This window comes from Mytilus galloprovincialis, chromosome 1, assembly GCF_965363235.1.
Source record: "Mytilus galloprovincialis chromosome 1, xbMytGall1.hap1.1, whole genome shotgun sequence".
NCBI classification, from domain to species: Eukaryota; Metazoa; Mollusca; class Bivalvia; order Mytilida; family Mytilidae; genus Mytilus; species Mytilus galloprovincialis.
This window is the reverse complement of record NC_134838.1, coordinates 16849003-16873767: the sequence shown is the minus strand read 5'-3', so window position 1 is coordinate 16873767 and position 24765 is coordinate 16849003. Positions and strand designations below refer to the sequence as shown.

The window sequence follows — 24765 nt, the reverse complement described above, 5'->3', positions numbered from 1 at the left end:
CTGAATATGACTTGAGTTAAATTCTAAACAACGATCAGAGACGAAATGTACCCGAATTAATGAACGCCTTCAATTTGACTAACTATAAATTTACATGAAAAGCAGACAATGTAAATGATTTACAACTTTCTTCTTCGAATCCAGATTATTAGACAGTATTTATAGAAACATTTCCGGGTGACTGGAACTTTTCAAATTTCTATTTTTAAAAATTAAAAGATTATTTATCAAACTACGCAGTAGTTAAAATTATTGATATGACTTATTGACATTTTATAATATGACCGTATTTATAATATGACCAGATTTTTAACATAGACAAAGTAAGTACTTGTTATGAATAATTCATGATTGTCTACCATTTTATGGTGTGTACTTATTATACAACACAATAAAGAAATTATATATTCTTTACGTGTTGTTGATGTAAGTAATTTATGTAAACGGTATTACTCTTCCTTGTTAGATGACAGCATTTAATATGAATGAATTGAATTTTTTGACGTAATGTTCTATAGGAACATATATATATAACAACTTCGTCACATTTATTTCAAAGTCAGGACTCCTATACGTTTTTTCTGTTGTTTTTTTTTTCACGATTGAACAGTTCCAACATCATACATTTTATGTCCTTTTTCTTAAATATAAAAACAACTAACTATCCCCACTGTTGTTGATCTAGTCTAAGAGCTTGCTGTCCTGAAGACTTTTTCTGTTGTTGATCTTGTGGTTTCTATCCTGGAGACTTTTCGTGGATTGAAAATAGTTTCCATAGTGACTTTCATATGTAAATGTTTTGTTATTCAACTATGCCATAATCAAACTATACCAAGATAGATAGGTTTTGTTTTTATATATTATCACTGGGGTAAAGCTGATGACCGTAACTGCATTTACGGTAATCCCAAGATGTCGGACGAAAAATTAGGTCAGTATTTGTTTTGTCTGTTTAATACACATTTCTCGGTAGTAATTTGTGATTTCAATGTGAATCTTTTATAAATTTACATCGTATCAATGTATGCTTTATAAAGAAAATGATAAAGGAACACTTAAACAGACGATACAAATACTGACCTAATTTTTCGTCCGACATCTTGGGATGACCGTGAATGCAGTTACGGTCATCAGCTTTACCCCAGTGTATTATATATGCTTTAATACTTTCCTTCTGACTGGCTGTCAATTTAAACAGTGGTGACTCTCAGAGGTAATTATGGGAGCGTATGATGAAGATTTTTTTAGGATTTCCAAAAAAAAAAAATAAAGTCTGTTTGAAGTAATGCATTTTTTTTTGGTTCCACCAGAGAAGTGTGTGCCTATCAGCGCCTACATGATAATTTTTGGTAATATTAGTGTAAAAACGCTTTATAACATTTTATGATATTCTTGCGATGTTATATAAGCATGCTTTCAAATATCAACTTTTGTTATGCAACTGCGACTTTGCACTTATTTTAGAACCCTCTTTCACTTTTTGAAGGGTATATTCGGGTAGTAAAACTTGTTGTACTTTACAGTCTCGTCTAGATAGCAGGATTGATAGTTCTTTCTTTGGCAATCATACCCATATATATCTTTTTTTATGTTATGACTCATATATAATAAATCAGAAGGGAATAAAAATCACAGAATGACTCTACCCAGGAAAATAATTTTAACTCTGAGCTAAAAAAAAGTTTATCTCTGATTTCATTGGGCTTATATATATACGTTTGTATTGACACAATTATCCAGATTGACTCAAACCTACGGTAAATTAGTAAACATTTCACCTTATTTTTCACTTTTAATTCATAGATTAAAAGTATGAAAATAAACATTCCCGTTTTTCGCCTGTCTGCGAGAAAGCTTTCATAAAAGTTCGATATGATCATGTTGATAGGGAAAAAAGATCGGATATAGCAATTTTAATATGTCCGTCAACATATATTATTTCCGTCGGTACAAATTCGTCCAAATAACTTAATATATATATATTTCAACAATTGACCAAAGCCCATACCGCATAGTCAGCTGTAAAAGGCCCCGATAGTACAATGTAAAACAATTCAAACGAGAAAACAATTCAAACGAGAAAACTAACGGCCTTATTTGTATAAAAAAAAAAAAATAAACGAAAAACAAATATGTAACATAAACAAACGACAACCACTAAATTACAGGCTCCTGACTTGGGACAGGCACACACATAAATAATGTGGCGGGGTTATACATGTTAGCAGGATCCCAACCCTCCCCCTAAACTGGGACAGTGGTATAAAAGTACAACATAAGAACGAACTATAAAAATCAGTTGTAAAAGGCTTGACTCATCAGATTGACAAAAATACAATTGGACGTGGCCGGGTACTTGTACATCCCGACAACAAAAAGACACTAGGAACAGATCTAAGAGTACTTGCAGTTATCTGACAGCTAGTTCAAAGCCACTAACAACTAATAAAATGCATTAAAGACTAAACTATCAATCCGTACACATCCAATATCCAATGGATTTAGTGTAAAGACGTCATGAACAGTCAGAGAAAAACATGATCTTGTGCAATGCCAAGTTACAGGTATCGACAGATTGTAGATCCCTGAATGTGTGTATGTATATAACATACTAGTATCATTTAGTTTGCATTTAATTTACTAATAACAAAATCAATATTTATACCAATACAAACAATATTCAATGATCTTATTACAGTGTTAAATTGGTAACCTTTTAGAATAAGGAGCGATACGTTTACTAGGATCAATTCTAAATTGAAGAATATTTCCAATATAACATAGCTAAGGTGGTTGCATTACGAAGTATTAACAGTCTGAGATCGGGATCGTTTTGCTTGATTTTTAAAGTTGATATGAAAATAATTTATATGAATTATGGAACAATGGCAGAACTTTTTTGTAGAATGAGTGATTTCACCAGAGATCCGATTGGACTTCAAATTCAGCGAGCTGATTCAGAAGAATTTATTCGTAACATTCATTTGGGTAATACAATTGGCGAGAGAGACTGGGCCTGGGAAAAGATCTGTTTTGAAAAAGAACAATTGGGAAAGAGCTTACTGAGAAAAGTCAATGAACTACAGCTGTTACATTCTGAGCATGAAGGTACAATTATATACCAATAAATGAAAGAAAACATCAACTGATTTGTTAGCAAGTGTTGTCGGGTTTTGTAATTTCAGTTTGGGAAGTTATGTGCAGTGTACGAGACATTGATAAAATCTTACGCTTTATGAAATGCTAGTAGGAAGCTGAGAATTGAAAATTAAATTGGAACGAGTAAGAAATATTTACGTTAATTAATAATGTTGTGATGACCCTATTCTGATGGTCTTCGTGAACTGACCGATTGAGAGGATGCACATTTTCATTCTTTTTCTATGAGGAAATTTTTCGTTCAGCAAGATACATCGTTCGTTTTGTGTAACTTTTTGTACATCTATTAATGTGTAATCGATCTTACAAAAAACAACATCTTCCCCGTTTTATTTTTGTAATTTACGACCCCAATTTATCGAGCAAACCGTTTTCAGGTACAATGATCTAAGGGAGGTAATCCAAATACATTTATCAATTCCACACGAGAACAGTCCTATATCGTTCTATGGAAGTTTGTTAGAGCCATATTGAAATAAAGAAGAATTGCGTCTTAGGAAACGACCATTAAACTTTTTAGTTGGGGAGGGCGGTTATGGTTTTCCCCAAAAAAGTATTTTGATCCTAATTTGATGATTGTTGTCAAGCAGATGACGATAAATAATTCTGAATCCAGACCGTTAAATTTTGAAGAAAAAAAAATTGAATAATAGCGTTGAAAAACTACAAAAAATCGCACTTTTCCTTGGCGCTTAATAAAACGAACTCCGAAAAAAATCAATCCCCCTTTTAAAGTTAAATGGTTGCTTCTTACTTTACTTGCGTATATAACTTCATGATTGTATCACGGTTACATTGCGTTATTTTTACTCTTAGAGCTAAAGGAACAGTTAGATAGAAATGAACAAAAAACCAGGGAAGTTCAATCTGATCTCGAAAAACAGATGGTTAATACACAAAAAGTGATAAAAAGATTAACTGAAGAGGTAATTTTTAGTTCAAAAATATTAAAGATTCCTCCGTCAAATAATTGTATCAACTTATTAAACATTAAAAATGAATAAGAAAATCAATTGTGTTTTAAAAAACATCAAAAACGAGGCAGTGCGATGAATCGTAAAATGAAGAGGGAAAACAAAAAAAACAGTAAAGGAGAAAAAAATAAAGGAAATGGAATGTTTTTATTTTTTCCATCATTAAAACTGTTAATTTCATTCATGACATATAATGAAAAATAATGATATTTATGAAATAACTAAAAAAAAAGCGATTTAAGTGTTTGTAATTTATTAAGAAAACGAAAAATAGACGTCTTGAACAGGAAATGCAGAACTTAAAAGATTTGGAGGGAAGAGTGAACGATATGACCAACAAGCGGTACCAGTTGGAGCAGGATATCAGTACACTAAACAGTATATTGATAGAATGTAGAAAAGAACTCCAAGAGTACAAAGAAGAGGTAATTAGTTTTGTCTCATGTTATATTCTAAAATTTTAAGGCAAAAACACAATATTAATTTCTTAATATAGATATAGGAAGATGTGGTATGAGTGCCAATGAGACAACTCTCCATCCAAGTTACAATTTATAAAAGTAAACTATAGAGGTCAAGGTACGGCCTTCAACATTGAGCTTTGACTCACACCGAACAGTAAGCTATAAAGGGCCCCAAAAATAACTAGTGTAAGACCATTCAAACGGGAAAACCAACGTTCTGATCTATATGTTTAGGTTTATATACAAACAGAAACTAGTTATAAACAGTTAATTTATATATGTTATAAAAGTTATTTTAAAGCCTGGTGTTTCTGAGCAGTAAATAACAGTGTCAATATTATCTTTTTATTTCTTAAACAAACCATGAGAGCATAAAATATTCACTTTTATCGTTGATAGATTGTATCAAATATCATTTGATTGAGTAAAAAAAAAAGAGGTATATCAACTTGTCTGGCAATTCAAACCTATAAGCAGAAAAGGGAGAGAAGATACAAATGAATACCAATGGAACAGTTACAAACCTCAAGTCGAAGAAAATACACAACTCTTAGACAAAAATAAAACAGTTCTTAAAAAAATATATTACATATTATGTGTCCATAGGACTCCATGCGGTGCTCCAACTATGACTTTTGCAGTGAACCGTGAAATCAGTCAATACCGTAATTTTGCAAAAAAAAAAAAAAAATGAAATTTTAAATCAAAATAAATATGTAAATTAAGCTTCATAAAATCTGTTAACTACAACTACATTGTCCAAAATCTTAAAACGTTAAAATGTACTGAATTCACAGTATCAAAATATGCACTGCTCCATTACATCTTCTTATATCTATATATAATTATCCAAGGCATCACTGTGTCTAAACCACACCGGCAAAATTTGTTCGGACTCGATGGTATCTAACATCGGGCACAATGACGGAACATCAATAGACAGAAGAAAGATAGATTTCTCCTTATTTTCTTATTTTTTTCATGATATCAAAGAATATATATACATATACAACTATTTTCTATTGTGATATGCAATATTTTCTACAACTGTTCTATATTAACGGAGAAATAAGTAAAAATGCATGTCAAAATGACGAATTGAGTGAACCTTGCCTCGAAATTGTTTAATTTCTCGTTAAAGTGTTCACATTGTACGGAAAGAAAGGTACGGGAAGATAGATACTGACACGAAGATTGCAAATTTAGTTATTATGAGCATCTCAATACTTGTAATTCTGTGTATGGAACGAAAGAAAAGGGTCATGTCAAATTAAAATAAACCGGTTTCGTCAATGTTGTTTACTACACAATCACCCGGTTTCGTCTTTATATATCACCCGGTTTTTTGTTTTTTTTTTAAACAAACAAATTAATAAAAAGGAACGTTGACACGGATCTGAACATTGTCTTCCGAGAATTTAATATATATTTATTGTAAAGTAAACTTGGCGTGTTAAAATCTATTTTAAACGGGCATGTTTGGACATAGGTAATTATGGTAATACACAGTTTCCTAATGAAAGGTGTATCCCTTATTTCACTTAACTTCAAACTAATTTTAAATTTGTCAAAGAGGGGAATTTTGTTCCGTAATTGGCAATAAACAGCTGCGCCCATGACCGCATGATGCGCCCGTCGTCTTGTGAGTGAAGTTGTATGCAATAATCAGAAATAGTTTCTTAGATAAGGCGCACCATGTGAAAACCTCTATTCTTTTTTACAAAAAACTCAATAACTCTAAAATAAAAGTTTGAATCATCACCAAAAAGTATACAGATATTAAGATTAATATTAATAAGAAGTGAGTAAAATTTAAACAATAATCATAAATAGGTTTTGAGATACATCGCAATAAGTGGACCCCCCCCCCCTTTTTGTTTTACCAAAAAAAAAATCAATCACTCTAAACCAAAATTTTAAACATCACCAAAAGGTAAACAGAAGTTTAAAAGATTTATATAACTAAGAAGTATGTAAAGTTTGATGCAGTTATAATACTTCGTTTTTGAGATATGGCGCGACATGTTAAAAAAACCCACACTCCTGTTTCACTTACATTTCCTGTAACTCAAAAAGATTTAATTTGATTTTCACTAAAAGGTTTACAGATCGTTTGACCATTATAAGAAATAACTATGTTAAATTTTAAGAAATAAGATAAGCTGTCCTCAAGTTACGGTGCGACATGTTTATGCTGGACAGACGGACAGACGGATAGATAGACGGACGGACGGACCGAATGACTGATAGATGGAGGAACGGACGGATGAAAGAACGGACGGACGGACGGACAGGTGGGCGGACAGACGGATGTATACAATAATACGTCCTGTCAAAATTGTGACGGGCGTGTAAAAACGCAAAGAAATGCATGGAAAAAAAAACAACTCGTAATTAAAGGTCAATAAGTTTTATTAGGATGTCGACCAAGTCGACTTATTTGTATATTTTGTCTTCCTTATCATTTTTGCTATTAAACTTTTATATATATTTGAAAAAAAATGTATAAAAATCGATAAAAAAGAACTTGAAATTCGTCACTTATCTCATAGGCCGAGTTCACTTGAAACTCTTCATGTATAGATTATCGGGTTTTCTACACATTGATATCGTAAAATATCAGCCGCGAGCCACAATGTGAACCTTTTTGGCGAGAGAGCGTAGCGAACGAGCTAAAAAGTTTCACATTGTGTCGAGCGGCTGATATTTTACGATATCTATACGAAGAAAACCCGATTATCTTTTTATCGTGCTATTACTGGTCGTTTCTTTCTCCCTAACACAGTTTTACACTTGACAAAAGCAAGCTTGATAACGTCTCCTCTCGCATTGTGACGTCGCTGATAATTATAGGTTTCATAACGAGTGAGAATTAGATATCGCTTGATATCAACTCTCGTTATTTAATTTCAATAATAATAAACGAGCCTATAGTGAGAATTAGATATCGCTTGATATCAACTCTCGTTATTTAATTTCAATAATAATAAACGAGCCTATGGCGAGTTTATTATTATTGAAATTAAATAACGAGAGTTGATATCAAGCGATATCTAATTCTCACAAGTTGTTAAACCTATTTCTCTTATGGCAAAAAGTTGTATGTGCGTGGCCTATTTGTTGCGAGTTGTGTTGCTACGGCCGTTTTTCTTTGCAACGCGTACTTGTTTACTTATGACAGATATTTATAATTTTTTAAAGTAAAATTTACCAAAATCGTCTAGGGATCATCAAATTAACGTAATTTTGATATCACTTTTTCATATCACACTCCGTACGGTGTGATACGAAAAATATCTATTCACGTGGGAGTTAGATAACAGGCCCCAACCATAAAAGAACTTCTCCTCTCACATTGTGACGTAGCTGATAATGCCTGGTCTCGTTTTGAAGTCTTGATACGAGAATTACGGAGCAACAGAGCAAGGTGATATAGGCAGAGGGAAGGACGATAAAATAGATTATCACGTGAACGCACTAGAGTTGATATTCGGAACAACTCTAAGTAACTCTAGGGTAAGGCCCTGACCAAGCATAAAACATAAAATATTCTCATGGGTTTGACGTCATTCAAGAGTTTCTCGAATTTAACCATGGCTCGGTGAGGGTTGGAACCAGGGTACGAGGGATTAACTCGAGTAGTTCCAGTAAAATCGTTTTGTTGAAACCGAGTTAGTAAAGTTAACTCGAGAGTTTCAAGTGAACTCGGCCATAAAGTGTATACCGAATTAAAATATTGTAAGAAATAAGAAAACAGGGACATACACTTTATAAGATAAGTGGCGAATCTGGAAGACGTATATAGGTTGCACGCCCCGACCCCACCTTTGGTTGCCAGAACTATATTGATTCATGTATTTAACGATTTTTTAAAGCAAAAAATAATCAAAATATTGTTCAACTCGGCGGTATGTAAAAGCTGTTCGAATCACGTCCACTTTGAAATAAACTGAATCCGTCTGTCCGTATATATTGTCAAAATATATTGACCAACGTCAGTGTACGATCATCATAACACAATGGCGACAGTACAGACCCGTTTTTTTTTTTAGTAATGTTAACAAAATAATTATTATTGAATTTTGTCGATGACCTGAGACTATTATACTAATTTGTACATAGCAGTATAGTTACAATTAGTGATAAATAAATTTTATTTTAATGCATGGTAGTTGTAATTCATTCTATGTCGATTATGCATGCATACATTTCTTTTAATATCAACGTTTATCCTTTAGAAGATTTATTTTTAACGATGATAGAAAAGATTACATACATAGAATGATTAGATTACTTATAAAGGTGCCCATCCTTTTGTGCGAGAAAATCACATATCAATTGTGTGTTTCGATTTTTAAGACCGTAAATTTTAATTTCAAGTTCAACATATTTTCCCATAACTCATATAGAAAACGCATATTTAGAGAGCTTTAACCTCAATCTCCTGTTAAAAAATTTCGGAATGCAAAGTAAAATTAAAATATTTGTGTTCTATAAGAGTAGGAATTCAAGTGTTTGCTTATTATTTATTTGAATCTGAGACTCATATAAATAATAAGCCGTTGTTCGGTGAAAGAAGTTGTTTTCCAACGACCCACAAAACTCCTTTTCAACGCTGAAGTTAAATAATCAATTATAATGTAATGCGATTATGATTTTTTTTATTTGACCAAACCGGATTATGCATTGTGAAATCTATGACGAAACCGGGTGGTAAACATTGACGAAACCGGCCAGTTTCATTTTGACATGACCCATTTCTTTCGTTCCATACACAGAGATACAAGTATTGAGATGCTCATAATGACTAGTTTTGCAGTCTTCGTGTCAGTATCTATCTTCCCGTACCTTTCTTTTCGTACAATGTGAACAATTTAACGAGAAATTAAACAATTTCGAGGCAAGGTTCACTCAATTCGTCATTTTGACATGCATTTTTACTTATTTCTCCGTTAATATAGAACAGTTGTAGAAAATATTGCATATCACAATAGAAAATAGTTGTTTATGAACATATATATTTTTTGATATCATGAAAAAAATAAGAAAATAAGGAGAAATCTATCTTTCTTCTGTCTATTGATGTTCCGTCATTGTGCCCGATGTTAGATACCATCGAGTCCGAACAAATTTTGCCGGTGTGGTTTAGACACAGTGGGCATAGATCACCTTCGCCGTTTTTGCCAAAACTTTTTAGAATTTTGGATCACTCAATGCTCTTCAACTTGTTTGGCTTTATATATTTTTTTATATGAGCGTCACTGATGAGTCTTATGTAGATGAAACGCTCGTCTGGTGTACTAAATTATAATCCTGGTACCTCTGATAACTATTATATAATTGTGTTGTGATATACATGTACAACTATATAAAGATGTACATTATGTTACGTTCGATGCAATTTTGGACGGATAGATTAGTACCGACTATCAGAATATTAGCTGCGATTCACAATATGAAGTTTTTTGTCGAGTGAGTCAAAGTTATTAATATAAAAAAGAAGATGTGGAATGATTGCCAATGACACAACTATTCACAAAAGACCAAAATGACACAGACATTAACAACTATAGGTCACCGTACGGCTTTCAACAATGAATAAAGCCCATACCGCATAGTCAGCTATAAAAGGCCCCGATAAGACAATGTAAAACAATTCAAACGAGAAAACTAACGGCCTTATTTATGTAAAAAAAAAAAAAAATGAACGAAAAACAAATATGTAACACATAAACAAACGACAACGACTGAATTACAGGCTCCTGACTTGGGACAGACACATACATGAATAATGTGGCGGGGTTAAACATGTTAGCGGGATCCCAACCCTCCCCCTAACCTTGGACAGTGGTATAACAGTACAACATAAGAACGAACTATAAAAATCAGTTGAAAAAGGCTTAACTCATCAGATGGACAAAAATACAAGTGGACGTGACCCGGTACTTATACATCCCGACACAAAAAGACACAATGAACAGATCTGAGAGTACTCGCAGTTATCTGACAGCTAGTTCACAGCCACTAACAACTAATAAAAAAATCATGCAACTAAGACTAAACTATCAATCCGTACACATCCAACATCCCATGGATTTAGTGTAAAGGCGTCATAAACAGCCAGAGAAAATCATGACCTTGTGCAATGCCAAGTTACAGGTATCGACAGATTGTAGATCCATGAATATGTATATGCATATAACATACTAGTAATATTTAGTTAACTTTTAATTTACTGATAACAAAATCAATATTTATACCAATAAAAACAATATTCAATGTTGAATAGGTAACCTTTTAGAATAAGTTTATTTAAAGGAGCGACAAGTTTACATGGATCATTTCTAAATTTCCGGGCACGGTTAACAACATTTCCGTAAAAATGAGGATGTGCTATCCCGTTTGAAATAAGTTTTCTACAGGTGCAACCAAACTTCAAAACCAAATCTTTATATCTATGGAAAAAATTTGTAAAGGTTTTAAGTAATTTATGGTAACGATATCCCTGGTTTAATAATTTACCAGTAATACATAGGTTGCGTTCGTTAAAATCAAAAACGTCACAACAGACGCGGGCATAGCGAACAAGTTGTGAAATATAAACACCGTAAGATGGTGCCAAAGGAACATCACCATCTAAAAATGGAAAATTAACAATAGGGAACGAAAAATCGTCTCTTTTGTCGTAAGTTTTAGTGTGGAGTTTCTCGTTTAAAACCGAAATATCTAAATCCAGGAGAGGAAGTAGTTATTACCGAATGAATTTGATTTATTTAAAGTAAGTTCCTTGGGTTAAATTTCCACAGTATATTGAGAAAATTCTTGATTATTTAACGAAAAAATATCATCAAGATAACGGTAAGTGTTATTGAATTTATCAATTAAATGAAATTTCGACGGGTCTTTACTGAGTTTAGTCATGAACTGTGATTCGTAACAGTACAAAAACAAGTCTGCTATTAAAGGGGCACAATCAGTGCCCATGGGGATACCTACAACCTGTCGATAAACTTTGTTGCCGAAACGTACATAAATATTATCAAGGAGAAAATTAACAGCTTCAATCATCTCATCACACCTCCAATAAGTATATCTAGCATATTTATCTTTCTCATTAGAGAAGAAGGCTTTAAATGAGTTGCAGCAAATATATCTACATTCAGCTTTACCAAACGACCATTTAATTAAATAGGAAAACTTTTGTTTAATAAGATAGTGTGGAAGTGTAGTGTAAAGAGTAGAAAAATCAAAACTATTAACAGAATCAAAAGGACCATCAAAAGCACGTAATTTATCTAAAACATCCAAAGAATTGTTTACACTCCAAAAATGGTTTATACCACTATGTTCATAAATTTTATTACAATAGTTTATGATAAGCTCTTTAATAGTAGTTAATGAACTAGTTAAGAACACTGAAAGATTAGTTGTAGAACACTTACTAGAGGCCGAGATGAAACGATATTTAAATGGTTTTTTGTGTAGTTTAGGTAGCCAATACATAGTAGGGACCTTCAAATGTTCAGAAGAAGCCTGTGGTTGTGATATGCTTGTTAACTATATCACTCTCTGTGGAGCGGACGGACTTGAATGTAGATGAATTTAAAATTTCATTTTTAAGAACGTCTGTGTAGTATTTACGGCATATCACCATCACATTGTTGGCTGCTTTGTCGGCCGGTACAAACACAAACCCCTTTGAAAGTATTTGAAGTTTATTTCTTATTCTGGAAATAGGTGTATTATGTACTCTATTATTTACTTCTAAATTATTTTCATAAGGTCAGGTCAACGTAATTGACTTCACAAACCCGTGGTATAATGCAATTTTATTTTAAGAGCTGCAGAGTGATATAGACAGTCGGACGACCGAGAAATCATGTTATCACGTCCAAACATTTAATTAAGAATATAAATTTCTTTTTTGTAAATTCATTTGGGTTTAGAAGCGTTGACCGAAGCACATTTTGTATGAAGCACTTCTCATTAAAAAAATGTGCACACGGTCAACGCTTTGTATTTGTGGAATTACAATACATATAATTACATCTTTTGGCTATGATCATGAAAACACGATTTCTATCAACTTTTTCTTTGTGTACCTGTGCACTCTACTGGGGGACCTTGTGTCATCATGAATGTTACATTTCATTGTGTAATGAATATCAATGTCAGAAGGACATAAAATTGCTGTTAGCCAATCAAAATAACGTATCATAATGAAACATTCATGCAATGTAATTATTTTAATGTATTGGGATCAATATGAGTCAAATAAACCTTACCATCATTACCTGCACCCTTTAAGAACAATTTAGTTGTATTGATATACAACATCTGCTGGTGGACTGTTTTCCCATGGGTTTTACCGCGGCCCAGAAGTCAGTAATTCGATTGGTATTACTAGGTTTGGGACTTTTCAGTTATTTAAGTCATCTGCATCACTGAAGAGTCATTAATTAAATGACGATATAAAAGTTACTAGTTGTTATTGAAAATCGGTACCTTAATATTTTTGTTATTGTTTTTAACTGATTAGAAACAATTTTGAAACTTAAAAAAGACCACACAGCGAGATGTTCTATATTTTCCACATAACTGATTGCATATTTGTACTGAACTTCTAAACGCAGTTGAAAAAGGATTCTAAATTATTTTATTTAAAGATTTTATTGTGTCAAATCGAATGTTTTGGATAATGAAAATGTCATGGTACTGGTATTCATCGACATCTACTATGTGTTATCAATTTAAATAAATATCCCTATGCATTTAGCTAATATAAATGTATGAGGCTTATTTTTTTGTAGTTGCAAACGGAAAAAATCAAACAGAAATTTCTGGAGCAACTACACGACATGAAAGATACAGCACTTGCAAAAGCCAATGGCGACAATGAAAAGTTGAAAAAGAAGCTTTCAATCCTGGCAGATGAAAGACCCGAATACCTAACAGGCCAAGATGAACAAATAGATAATAAACGATTCAAAAGGAAACGCCTACAAGAATGCCGGTATTGTCACAAAGCACTGGTCCCAGGTCAAAATACTGGCACGTGTTATTATCATCCCCGGAAACCAGTCCATCTCCATGGAAATAACGACCCTAAGATAAAGATATGGCAGTGTTGTGGGCAAGAAGGGAAATCTGAACCTGAAGGTTGCTGTCAGTATACATTTCATCAACCCTTGTAACCATAAAAAAATTGATTTTCCTGATAATCAAATAACTCATGTATGTGCCTAGAATGGGAAATGCCTAGATTTCTTGCAAAGAATAGTTGTTAATTGAAATCTTCAAAATTCATGTATTCAATTGCATCCAATGTTGATAAATAATTTTCTTGTGTGTTTCATTATCTAATACCTCGAATTTCCACTGGTTGCCCATATGAAAATATAAATCACGACCCGTTCTCAACTTCATAGTCGATCTTGAAATGATAGATAAATATCTTGGTCGGATACAAATCCACCTTATGCAAATGCAAATCAATGCATTTGTTATCCTATTTTGGGTTGAAGAAATCTCAGTTGTTATAACAACCCTACAACATCAGACCAAAAATAATCGTTTGATAAGTATTTGAATGTTTCAAATTAGTTTTCTCGTTTGAATTGTTTTATGTTTGTCATTTTGAGGTCTTTTATACCCGACTATGCGGTATGGATGGAAGTCGTTTCGTGACCTAAAGCTGTTTAAAATGTCTGTGTCGTCTGGTCACTTGTGGTGGAGAGTTATCTCATTTGCAATCATGCCACTTCTCCTGTTTTGTATATATATGGTCGATTTCTATCCGACGCAACTCACGTGTCAGCTTAATTTAGATTAGTAACTGAATATAACTTACAAATAACAAATAAGGCTATATGTGTAAAGTACTATGATGAAATTTATATGTCAATGTATATACACTACTCATCTCATGTCTTCGTTATAAATATATAACAACCCATTGGTAAATTATACACCAAAGCAAAGAAGTAGAAACAAAAAAGGTGCTACAAACATCTCAGTTATCTAACATAAATAGTATCACTCTATTAACATTTTATTGTAATGAAAGTATCTACTCGATGTTTTTTTTTAAATTTGAAGGTTCTTTTAATTATCATATTAACTTAAAGGCAGCTGTTTTGTATCGGTTTGTTGTTTTTAACTATATTCTTTGTATAAGGTAAAATTTACCTTTTAGTTATATATACTTATATTTATACTAAATACTTATGTAAACATATTGATAAGTTAGTGGCACTTTGAATATATATATAATGTGTATTCACATTTATAATCAAAGTTTTATGGCTTGTTTCACTCCCATGGTCAAAATCAAAAAGTCGCTGAAACCAAATGAATTCTGAATATCAAAGATACTTTATAGATTTATATCTTTTTCTATATATCCATCAATGTAAAATGTTGTACATGTACACCGTTCTATAGAAGGAAATGTTCATATGATCTTGAAGAGGTTATAACATTTGGTAAAATTTTGCTTCCAGTGACATCTTTAACTAAAATGAAAGAGTCTGTTTCAGACAAAGCTTTGCTAGCATTTTGAGTTTTATCTAGGTTAGGATTGTCCCATTTATAATTGATGAAATCAATTTTAGTTGTAAAACTCATTTCTCAAATCTTGTAATAAATTTCTAACGTGCATGAAGGTAACCAACCTATTTTGACAGGTTTGTTTTTTTTTTATCTAATTTTTTTATTTATATTTTTTAAAATTACATTTTAATTTTTTCGGGACTTCGCATTTCGTTGTTTCCGTAGATTATACTTTTATAGGTAGTACTTCATCTGATGATTAATATTGGGAAAGTTTTGTGTATAGTTAAATGTATTTAAATATGCTGAAAGACGTGCATAATGTCAAATAAAAAAATATAAATTGTTAATCTCTAAGAAAACTTCCGCCCCTATTTTGCCATGCAAATAGGTGCAATTTGGATACTCGATGCAATTTGGGTACTGTGAAGTTACATATTTATTCAATAAATTATTATTGATTGTTTTATATGAGTAGTTTTCTTTTAAGACAGTACCTTTTGAAATGATATTGTTCAATTCTTATAAGAAAGTACATGTACTATTTGTATAACTGTAATTGCCGACATTCAAATCTAATAATAGAAATAAGAGGATGTGGTATGAGTGCCAATGAGACAACTCTCTCTATCCAAGTCACAATGTATAAAAAGTTAACAATTGTAGATATAGGCCTAAGTACGGCGTTCAACACGGAGCCTTGGCTCACACTGAACAGCAAGCTATAAAGGGACCCAAAATAATTTAGTGTAAAACAATACACACAGGGGAACCAATGGTATAATTTTTATGGGGAAATAAAAGAGAAACACCTACGAACCAAACCAACAAACTCCTGACACACAAATTCATAAGAAATATAAAAAAAAACAAAAAAAAAACAAAAAAAAACCAAAACCGAGGATTCACATTTTCTACAAGGATTGATTTCTTCGAAAGTTTTAAGGACCTGTCATGATTATGTTAACTGATATGGAACATATGTCTGGCACTTTGGACCACTGATCTGTTCCTATTGTCGTAGCTAAATTTCTGTCCTCAGTTCCTCGTTAATGGTAGATTTGTTATTGTTATGAGCTACACACAAAGTATGACACTTGGGAAGTGATGAAAGAACTGCGTACACCTCAAGTATTGGTTCACCTGAAGCTTGTTTTTATCTTTACTTTCGTAGTTTGAGCAATATTATAGTATTATTACTCACTATAACTAGCGTATAGGTTCTCTTTTGTAGGGGCGACTACTGCATGGCTGCTGATACTCTCCGGGGATATATACAATATTCCTATATACAAGGTGATAGGACGTGCCGCTGAAATAGGTCACCTTTTCAAGCTTGTAAATATGTGAATAGGTCGGGAAAACTATCAGAAATATATGATTAGGTCAAAATATTTCCCGTATTTCTTCGTCTGTCCTCTTTCTTGGTGTTCCAGGCGTTTTTTTTCAACCAATTTTTCTCTAATGTCACTTTGGTATTCCATTCTTACATTACAAACCATTACACACCACACGAAACCCAAACAATATGGGAAAAGGTTACATTTTTACCTACGCTATTATGAAAAAGTATACATTTTTAAAATCTGAATTATATGAAAAAGGTTGGGGTAACAGAACCCCATCTGCACCCCCTATCAATTAAGTATTAAAGAAGCCCCTTCCCCCGAGCTGATACCACAGGGGGAGAAACTTACATGAGCAGTAGCACATATTTAGTGCAAACATTCCAGCTTCTAAATTGATACGCCAGAAGTTATACCGGCGTCACACATCAGCGTATAGTTCCGACGTTCGCCGGGCGTGTTAAAAAAAATGTACACTGCCAATACGCTAGTAATTTTGGATGCATTCAACCTGTCAATCATAGCTGTAACGTGTGCACAACGAGCTTTAAGCGTGTATTGGGCATCCAAAATTACTAGCGTATTGGCAGCGTACATAATTTTTTTTAACCACGCCCGGCGTACGTCGGAGCTAAAATATACTCTGATGTGTGACGCCGGTATAACGCTCGAATTAAAAAGCAGTTTTAAAAGAAGTTCAAATGAAGAGGATGTAAGCAATTATAATATACAACTGTACGACCTTCAACAATGAGAAAACCCCATACCATATAGTCGGTTACAAAAGGCATGAAGAATGCGACTAAATTCAATTGAGAAAACTAATTGTCTAATTTATAACAATTAACTAAAAGCAAATATGATAATGTGAACCGACGACAACCACAGAACTACAGATTGTTTGGTCAAATTTTGATAATATCCTTTTGGTGGCTCGGTATTTATACATTCCGTCATTGTGTTATTGTGTTATGGTAATTTTTTGTACTATTGCCTTTTATTTTTGCTTATGAGCGTTGTCTATAGAGTGTCTTTAATGCATTTTTTTTCTTTGTTGACATAATTGTTTTTTTTTTTATAGTGATTAAGATTATAACACAATGTTGACTGCTGTTCCTCAATTTTTGACCATTTAACTCTGTTTGTTTTGCTCACTCATTGTTGTCAATAGCACAGGATTCTTTCAGCTATCTATAAAACCAGATTTAATCCGTCTTCATAAGGAAATGCCTGTACCAAGTCTGGGGTATGACAGTTGTTACCCATTTGTTTAATGTGTTAGAGCTTTTTTGCCATTTGTTAAAGGGCTATCTGTTTTGAATTTTCCTTGAACTACGTGCTTTTAATATAAAACTGCAAGAACTGGCAAAATACTATGAGCCCTTGACATTGATATTCAGATATAATCAAAATGTATTTTGCTACAAGATGTAGTATGCACTTTATATCTAACGACGTAACAATATGGGTAAAATATCTTGGCTCGTATCCACTTTGTCCAAAAACTATGCAAAATTATTTTTAGGTCAATTTAGATATGTCTATGACATCACTTATCTTAGTTCATCACAAATGCACTAAAATGTCAGGCTTAATAAATCTTATGCATTTATCAATAAATTTTTCATTATTTTCAAATGCTTTATAAACACTATTTTCACAAATCCAGAGGCCAAAAAAAGACTTTCATCCTTTATCCTCTTTTCGTTCAAATGCCAGGTTTTGTTTTGTAGATACAATTTAAGACAAATGCCAAGTAATGGTATCGGCTAACAAATGTTTGGGTCAATCAACAAATGCTGTAACTTCTATTTCAATACATCAGTAGGACTTTCCTCACCTTCCTGACTACTTTTTTTTTTATAACCCATTAACATAGCCTAGAGTTCTGAAAGTTGCATTAACACCCACAACCAATCAATCAATTTACCGACTACTGACCAATTCCCAATATATACCTGTATTTGTCCTCTTTATTATCATCTTTGGGTTTTTCTTTTATACAAAAAATCGGACTACTACAGTAACTGTAGACATCAATTGTAAAAATGAACGGAAGTTTACAATTTTTAATGAAAACATTTCGATGCTGTAGCAAATATAAATCTGTAAATATATGAGTTTTACACAGGAATGAAGCGTATAATTTGAAATGTCAAAGTCAACAATGTGCAGGAAAGCAAAATTCATTATGGTTCCTACAACGTTAATTCATTAGCTTATTGATTCTATCTGTGATGCAATAGTTGATTCTAATGTTGTTGATCCTATCTGACACGCTATAATTGATTCTAATGTAGTAAACCCATACTGTTGTGGACATCTGGTTGATTTCATATCTTTGCCTTTCAATTCACCGTTGATAATATATTCTTTCCCCATTTTTTGTTGGCACCATTCAATGAGCATATTAATATTTGTCGTCTTAACTTCTACAATATCAGCAAGTGCGCGTATTACTATTGTACCCATTGGTATGTCTTCTGCTAAGCTTGCACAATGGAAATCTGGAACTAATCCTCCTTTTTCTTTCTTCATTTCGTGCGTTACATCCTTATCAAATTTACTTGTTGTGAGTGCGGTCAACATATCTGTACAAACGTTAACATCATTTGAACAAAGTTCTTGGTACCATTCGAAGATCGGTTTGACTTCAGATAGATCAATCTTTGTTGCACTTTTCTCCATTATAGCTTTAGCTACTTCAACACATTCATCGCTGCATTTAGAAATTAGATCAGCTGTTTCTTTTGTTACTGTCTCGTAAAAGAGAGGAGCTTCAGGGATGGGTTTACCGTCCCAACTATTCCATTGGCCAAACATAATTGCTGGTCGAATATATGAATGAGACATAAGAATAGACTCCAGATGGTTTTTCGATTGCCGAAAAATGGGTTCTGCACCGTGAAGCATTTGGAGGGTCATCAGCGGTGGCCTTCTACAAATCCCTCGACCTCTAATCATGGAACCAGTTAGGTAGCTTCGAAAATTTATAATTTCTACCTTCTTTCCAAATTCAAGGAGTTTACAATCCCAAGGTAAATAGTTAAAATTCATCAGCGTACAGGGAATAGATTTTTCTCCTACGATATCCCTACATTGATATTCAAAACCTGGAAAACCAGGTAAACCTACAATCAAGGTGTTTTTACCCACGTGTGGTGCCATTGCTTTGAAGTAAATATCATGAGACGTTGGTGACACGGCCATGAATATGTAATCACTTCCGGCAACGGCTTCTTCTGGATTCTTTGTTACGATTTCAGGCTTTGCTTTTACTTCTCTCGAGGTTCCATTTCTGTTGTTAATAACAACTACTAAATCATTATTTTTCATTTCTTTCGTCCATAGTTTTGCGTCATCTTCGTGAAGAGTGAGCACTCGAACTTCAACATCTGGTTGCGATGCCGCCAGTCCAACAAGACAGTGGGCACCTCCTCCACTACCACATATACACATCTTCAATGGTGGCATTTTAGGTGGTGGTTCCGTTTCAGTTTGATTGTTTGTTTCTTCTTCTTTCTTATTTTGCTCGTTGTTCGGCTCTTCTGTTTTAGAATCTGTCTTTGCTTCAGCTTCCTTGTCAGATTTTTTAGTTGTATTTGGTCCGTTTTCCTTTTTCTTTGAAGCCTATAAAATAAAGTGTAAAATCTTGTATTACTGAATCACAAAACTACATTTCAAGTCATTCTTTATTTGCCTGTCTCTGGCCAGGAGCCTGTAATTCGTGGGATGTCGATGGTCTTATATATATGTTTTTAGTTAATTGTTTTGTCATTTATCAAATCGTTGGTTATCTCGTTTCAATTGTTTCACAAATCTAAAAGTCCTTTAATAGCCGAATATACGGTATGGGCTTTGCTCATTGTTGAAGGTTGTATGGGTACTTTTGGTATTTCGTATCAACGTGAATATTGGTGAATGGTCATTGACAATCCTATCACATATTTGTATCATTATTATATGGAAATAGGATATTTCGAGGTGGGCATGATACCACTGTTGCAGGTTAGGGGGAGGGTTGGGATCCCGCTAATATGTTTAACCCCGCCACATTATTTATGTATGTGACTGTCCCAAGTCAGGAACCTGTAATTCAGTGGTTGTCGTTTATTTATGTGTTACATATTTGTTTTTCGTTCATTTTTTTACATAAATGAGGCCGTTAGTTTTCTCGTTTGAATTGTTTTACATTGTCTTATCGGGGCCTATTATAGCTGACTATGCGGTATGGGCTTTGCTCATTGTTGAAGGCCGTACGGTGACCGATAGTTGTTAATGTCTGTGTCATTTTGGTCTTTTGTGGATAGTTGTCTAATTGGCAATCATACCACATCTTCTTTTTTATATGATGTCCTATTGACACATATACGTCTTTTTATCAGGAAAATATTTATAGATAATAGTCAGTAAATAGACGGTCAGGGTGTGAAATAATACTTTATATTTAACTCATGCAGGTGGAAAAATATTTCCATAATTACACACTCTTACACGTGTGACAACAATAGAGAATTATATATAAAAATAAATACAGGAAAAGCATGTCAATATCACTAAAATAACGAGGTCCAGTTTGTTTGCCAGCTTGGCGTAAAAACAACGAATTCAACATTATATAGAACTCATACAGAACAATGCTGTTGTCTTAAATCACACCATTCCAGGCCCTTTTGTGTTTCACATTAACATTTTCCGGACCGAATCCGATACCGTAGTAAGAAAACCAGGATGGGTTCACACAAAACTATTTTGAAACCTAGTAGCAATAATAAGATATGATACCGCATTAAAATGCTCGCAGTATCTGAATGCAAATTGATATTAAAGCGTAGTGTCAAAGGTTTTTGAAATCAACCTTGCATCTCCAACACAGGGTAAAAATAAATTAAATGTGTACAAAAGAGAAAGTAAATTCAGTACAACACAAATATGCTAGTCTCACAAAAGGTTAAAATGAATTATATTTCGTCAGAAGAAAAAAAATCTCTTTCCTTATAAACCCCTCGCCCTATCCAACCAACCAACCAACCTTATTTCAAATGGTCAACCACTAAATATTGCTCATGGTTCACAAAGTATTTAGTAGATTTAGTGCTACCCTCTTCACTAATTGTACTGTAGCTTCATTTGTTAATATGAAGAGACTATAGATCATATTCATCATAAGAGATGCAGCTTGTCTTGTAGAGCAATAAAATAATGAAGATATAAATAGACAGAAATGTTAATAGGTAAAGCATCCTCAAAGCACGCTTATATTGATAGAATAAAGAGTTTGGCAGAGCTCCCTAATCTGTCTGTTTTTATGTGTTTGTAGCAGCACTGATCATCGTTAGTTACAACAGAATGCTTACAAAATGTTTGTTGTTTTGATAAGAACTGTGTGTTGACAATTCAACACTTCTGATATGTAAGGAAAACATGATACAATGCTTGGAAACACGGAATTCAAGTATATCACAACAAAATTGTGTGTAAGTGGTTAAACACCATTTAAAAATTACAGAAAATTTGGCATATCATCAGATAGAGATTGAAAAATTAAAAAAAGGCACTGTGTTGTAACGCTGGGGGTGTTTGGATACACGCCTGAGGCGGCCTATGGTTACCCATAGGTACCTATAGTTTGATATTTTACACACAAAATATCAAACCATAGGTACCTATGGGTAACCATAGAACGCCTCAGGAGTATATCCAAACACACCCCTATAATCTGCACTTTTATTGACCTCTGAACCACACCAAAAGATAGCAAAGGTCATATATATATATATATATATATATATATATATATATATATATATATATATATATATATATATATATATATATATACACCTTCCCCCGCATACTCTTTATGATGCAAATGACATGTAAATTCTTTTTATTTTAAGTGTTCATACACATTTTTTGACTTATTTAATATACCGTTGATCGTATTCCGTACAGAATAAGCATTTATATTTTCAACTGGATTTTAAGCGAATGTCTACAAAAGACTCAACGAAACTGCTACATGTAGATTATCTCATAAATACTACAGTATATCAAAAAGGGGGGATAACATAGTCGAAAAAATTAAACCCTTCCTGCAGTTTATTTAGGTAACAGATAACCTTGTAACAAATTATAATGACATTTAAAATTTTGCATTTTCACTTTTGATTTCATATTCGCAACCTCTTTCTTAAATACTTTTTACAGTAGTCATTTAAAAGATAAAGGAATACGAAAATGCGATTTGAAGTATATAAGTGACCGAAATCTTACCTTAATTATTGAGATCAATAATAAATCGATATTTGCATCTTTAAATCCATTTGATTTACAACCGGTTAGCTATCGACAACCGCTGACACGAGCCTTTCAAGGTGTATGAAATATGAGCTACACGATGCACGTGTGTCTGCAAGTTTTTCATTAAGTGTAGTGTGATCATACTAATAATCAAAAATATTAATTGATAAATAATTAAAAACATACGGTTTAAGACTTACCATATTGCAGCTTATTGTAGTGTGTACTGTCTACTCGAAAGAATTATAAAGAATAACACTGCGTAATCTGATTATAGGGTGAGTGACAGATTCTCAGTAGGTAATACATGTATACATGTCTAGGAGATGAGTGGAATTAGGGGAGTCAATTGGGAAAGACACAATAATACACAGAACTGATTTAGTCTTTTTATAGATTCTAATATTAAATATTTATTAGATCATTGAATATTTTTTTCCGTCGTCACATTTTAGTGAGCAGTCATGCAAATAAAACTTTTATAATCCTTATTTTATGATGCATTTTCTTGAACTAACTGATACATCTCAATGATAATTAGATAAGATTTATCAAGGATAGCTGTGAATAAAGAGTAATGTGAGGTATCCACCAAGGAGAAGTTTTTTTGTCACTAGGACTGGTAGTGGCATATTGTAGATATTTGACTACAAGGTCCCGAGAAGAGCTACAACATAATAAGTTAACTTTTAAAAATTTGCAAATTTATAGACTTCACTAATTGTATCGTCTTTTACATTTTTAGACTAAGGTGAATTGATTAATATTTACGAAGACGAGCACAATTTGAGATAGATCTAATACGTATGGGTTTCTTCAAAGTGTAAATGAACCTTTCTTTCCACGGCCTTTCGGCAATTGTTTTGAAACCGCATATTAAGTTAATTGCTGACGAAACCCGAGAAACTCAACCGGCGGTCATGCGATGGCTTAAGAAGCACTTCGATTGTTCCGATGTTTTTACGATCAGATTTAATCATTTCCTTTGTCGTGTGTCCATCCGGTGTGCATGCGATTCGGGACAGTGTGACGCAGGCATTATATGGGCATTAAAATGACATAAAAATTAACAATTACAGGTCACCGCACAACCTTCAACAATGAGCAAAGCTAATACAGCATAGTCAGCTATAAAAGGTCTCGAAATGATAATGTAAAACAATTCAAAGGAGAAAAATAACAGGCTTATTTATGTACAAAAAATAAAGAAAAAACGAATATGTAACACATAAACAAACGACAACCACTGAATTGCAGTCTCCTTATATCATGTTCTCAGATATCATCTCTCAATTTAAAAAAATCACGAAAAATTGATCCTATTATGTGTTGCTCTCCTAGCTATAAAATGTATCAAAAATCAAAGATGTGGAACATATTCTATCATAATCATTTGGTAACTAATGCAATTAGTGTCTCTTCCATGCCCGTCTTGAACATAAAAACTAAACTAAATATAAAATAAACAACACTCCTAATGCTCAGGTTGGTTGTCATCGTGCAACACAGTTAATAACACATATAGGAAAATCATAGAACTACATTTATCATAAAACACTGTCAAACATCCAAACATACTATCCACACTCATCTGTGTCCACACTTGTATGGGCATTAAAATATTTAGTTGATATGAATGTTTTGTTATTCATAATTAACTAAGTATAGACGGAAACAAAATAAATCAACTTAAAAAAAATTTCGATTAAGAATGGCTATTCATGTTAGAAATTACCAGTCCCCCAAAAAATAATAGTATCAGCTTTTATGACAGTAAAATTTGTCATTAATTATGAATTTATTTTTTATTTTTTAGTGGTTTGTATATGTATTGAAATCCTTTAAATAATTCTTGATTAACATAACTCACATGCCTCATTATTTGTCACAAGCTTTTTCGGACATTGTGTTAGTGATTTTTTGACAGTCTGACTTTGAAAGACCGTAATTGTTTTATTGTTGATTGCT

The 24765-nt window shown here is 33.0% G+C and overlaps 2 protein-coding genes across 3 annotated transcripts; one reads left to right on the top strand and one right to left on the bottom strand.

Moving 5' to 3' along the window:
- The first annotated feature begins 249 nt into the window (after positions 1-249).
- LOC143067540 (uncharacterized) lies at positions 250-15617 on the top strand. Its single transcript, XM_076240885.1, has 5 exons — positions 250-323; positions 2906-3108; positions 3976-4085; positions 4394-4558; positions 13408-15617. Exons 2-5 carry the CDS (start codon positions 2907-2909, stop codon positions 13789-13791), a joined length of 861 nt encoding a protein of 286 aa, XP_076097000.1. The 5' UTR covers positions 250-323; position 2906; the 3' UTR covers positions 13792-15617.
- Positions 15618-18549: 2932 nt separating this feature from the next.
- On the bottom strand, positions 18550-23126 carry LOC143067532 (octopine dehydrogenase-like). 2 transcript variants are annotated; one of them, XM_076240863.1, is made up of 2 exons: positions 22998-23126; positions 18550-20124 (listed from the first exon to the last, which is right to left on the bottom strand). In XM_076240863.1, the coding sequence occupies exons 1-2, from the start codon at positions 22998-23000 to the stop codon at positions 18709-18711; spliced, it is 1419 nt and encodes a 472-aa protein (XP_076096978.1). In that variant the 5' UTR covers positions 23001-23126; the 3' UTR covers positions 18550-18708. The 2 variants fall into 2 exon arrangements, with proteins under 2 accessions (XP_076096978.1, XP_076096987.1); XM_076240872.1 differs by lacking the exon at positions 22998-23126 and adding an exon at positions 22771-22921.
- Between the last annotated feature and the right edge of the window lie 1639 nt (positions 23127-24765).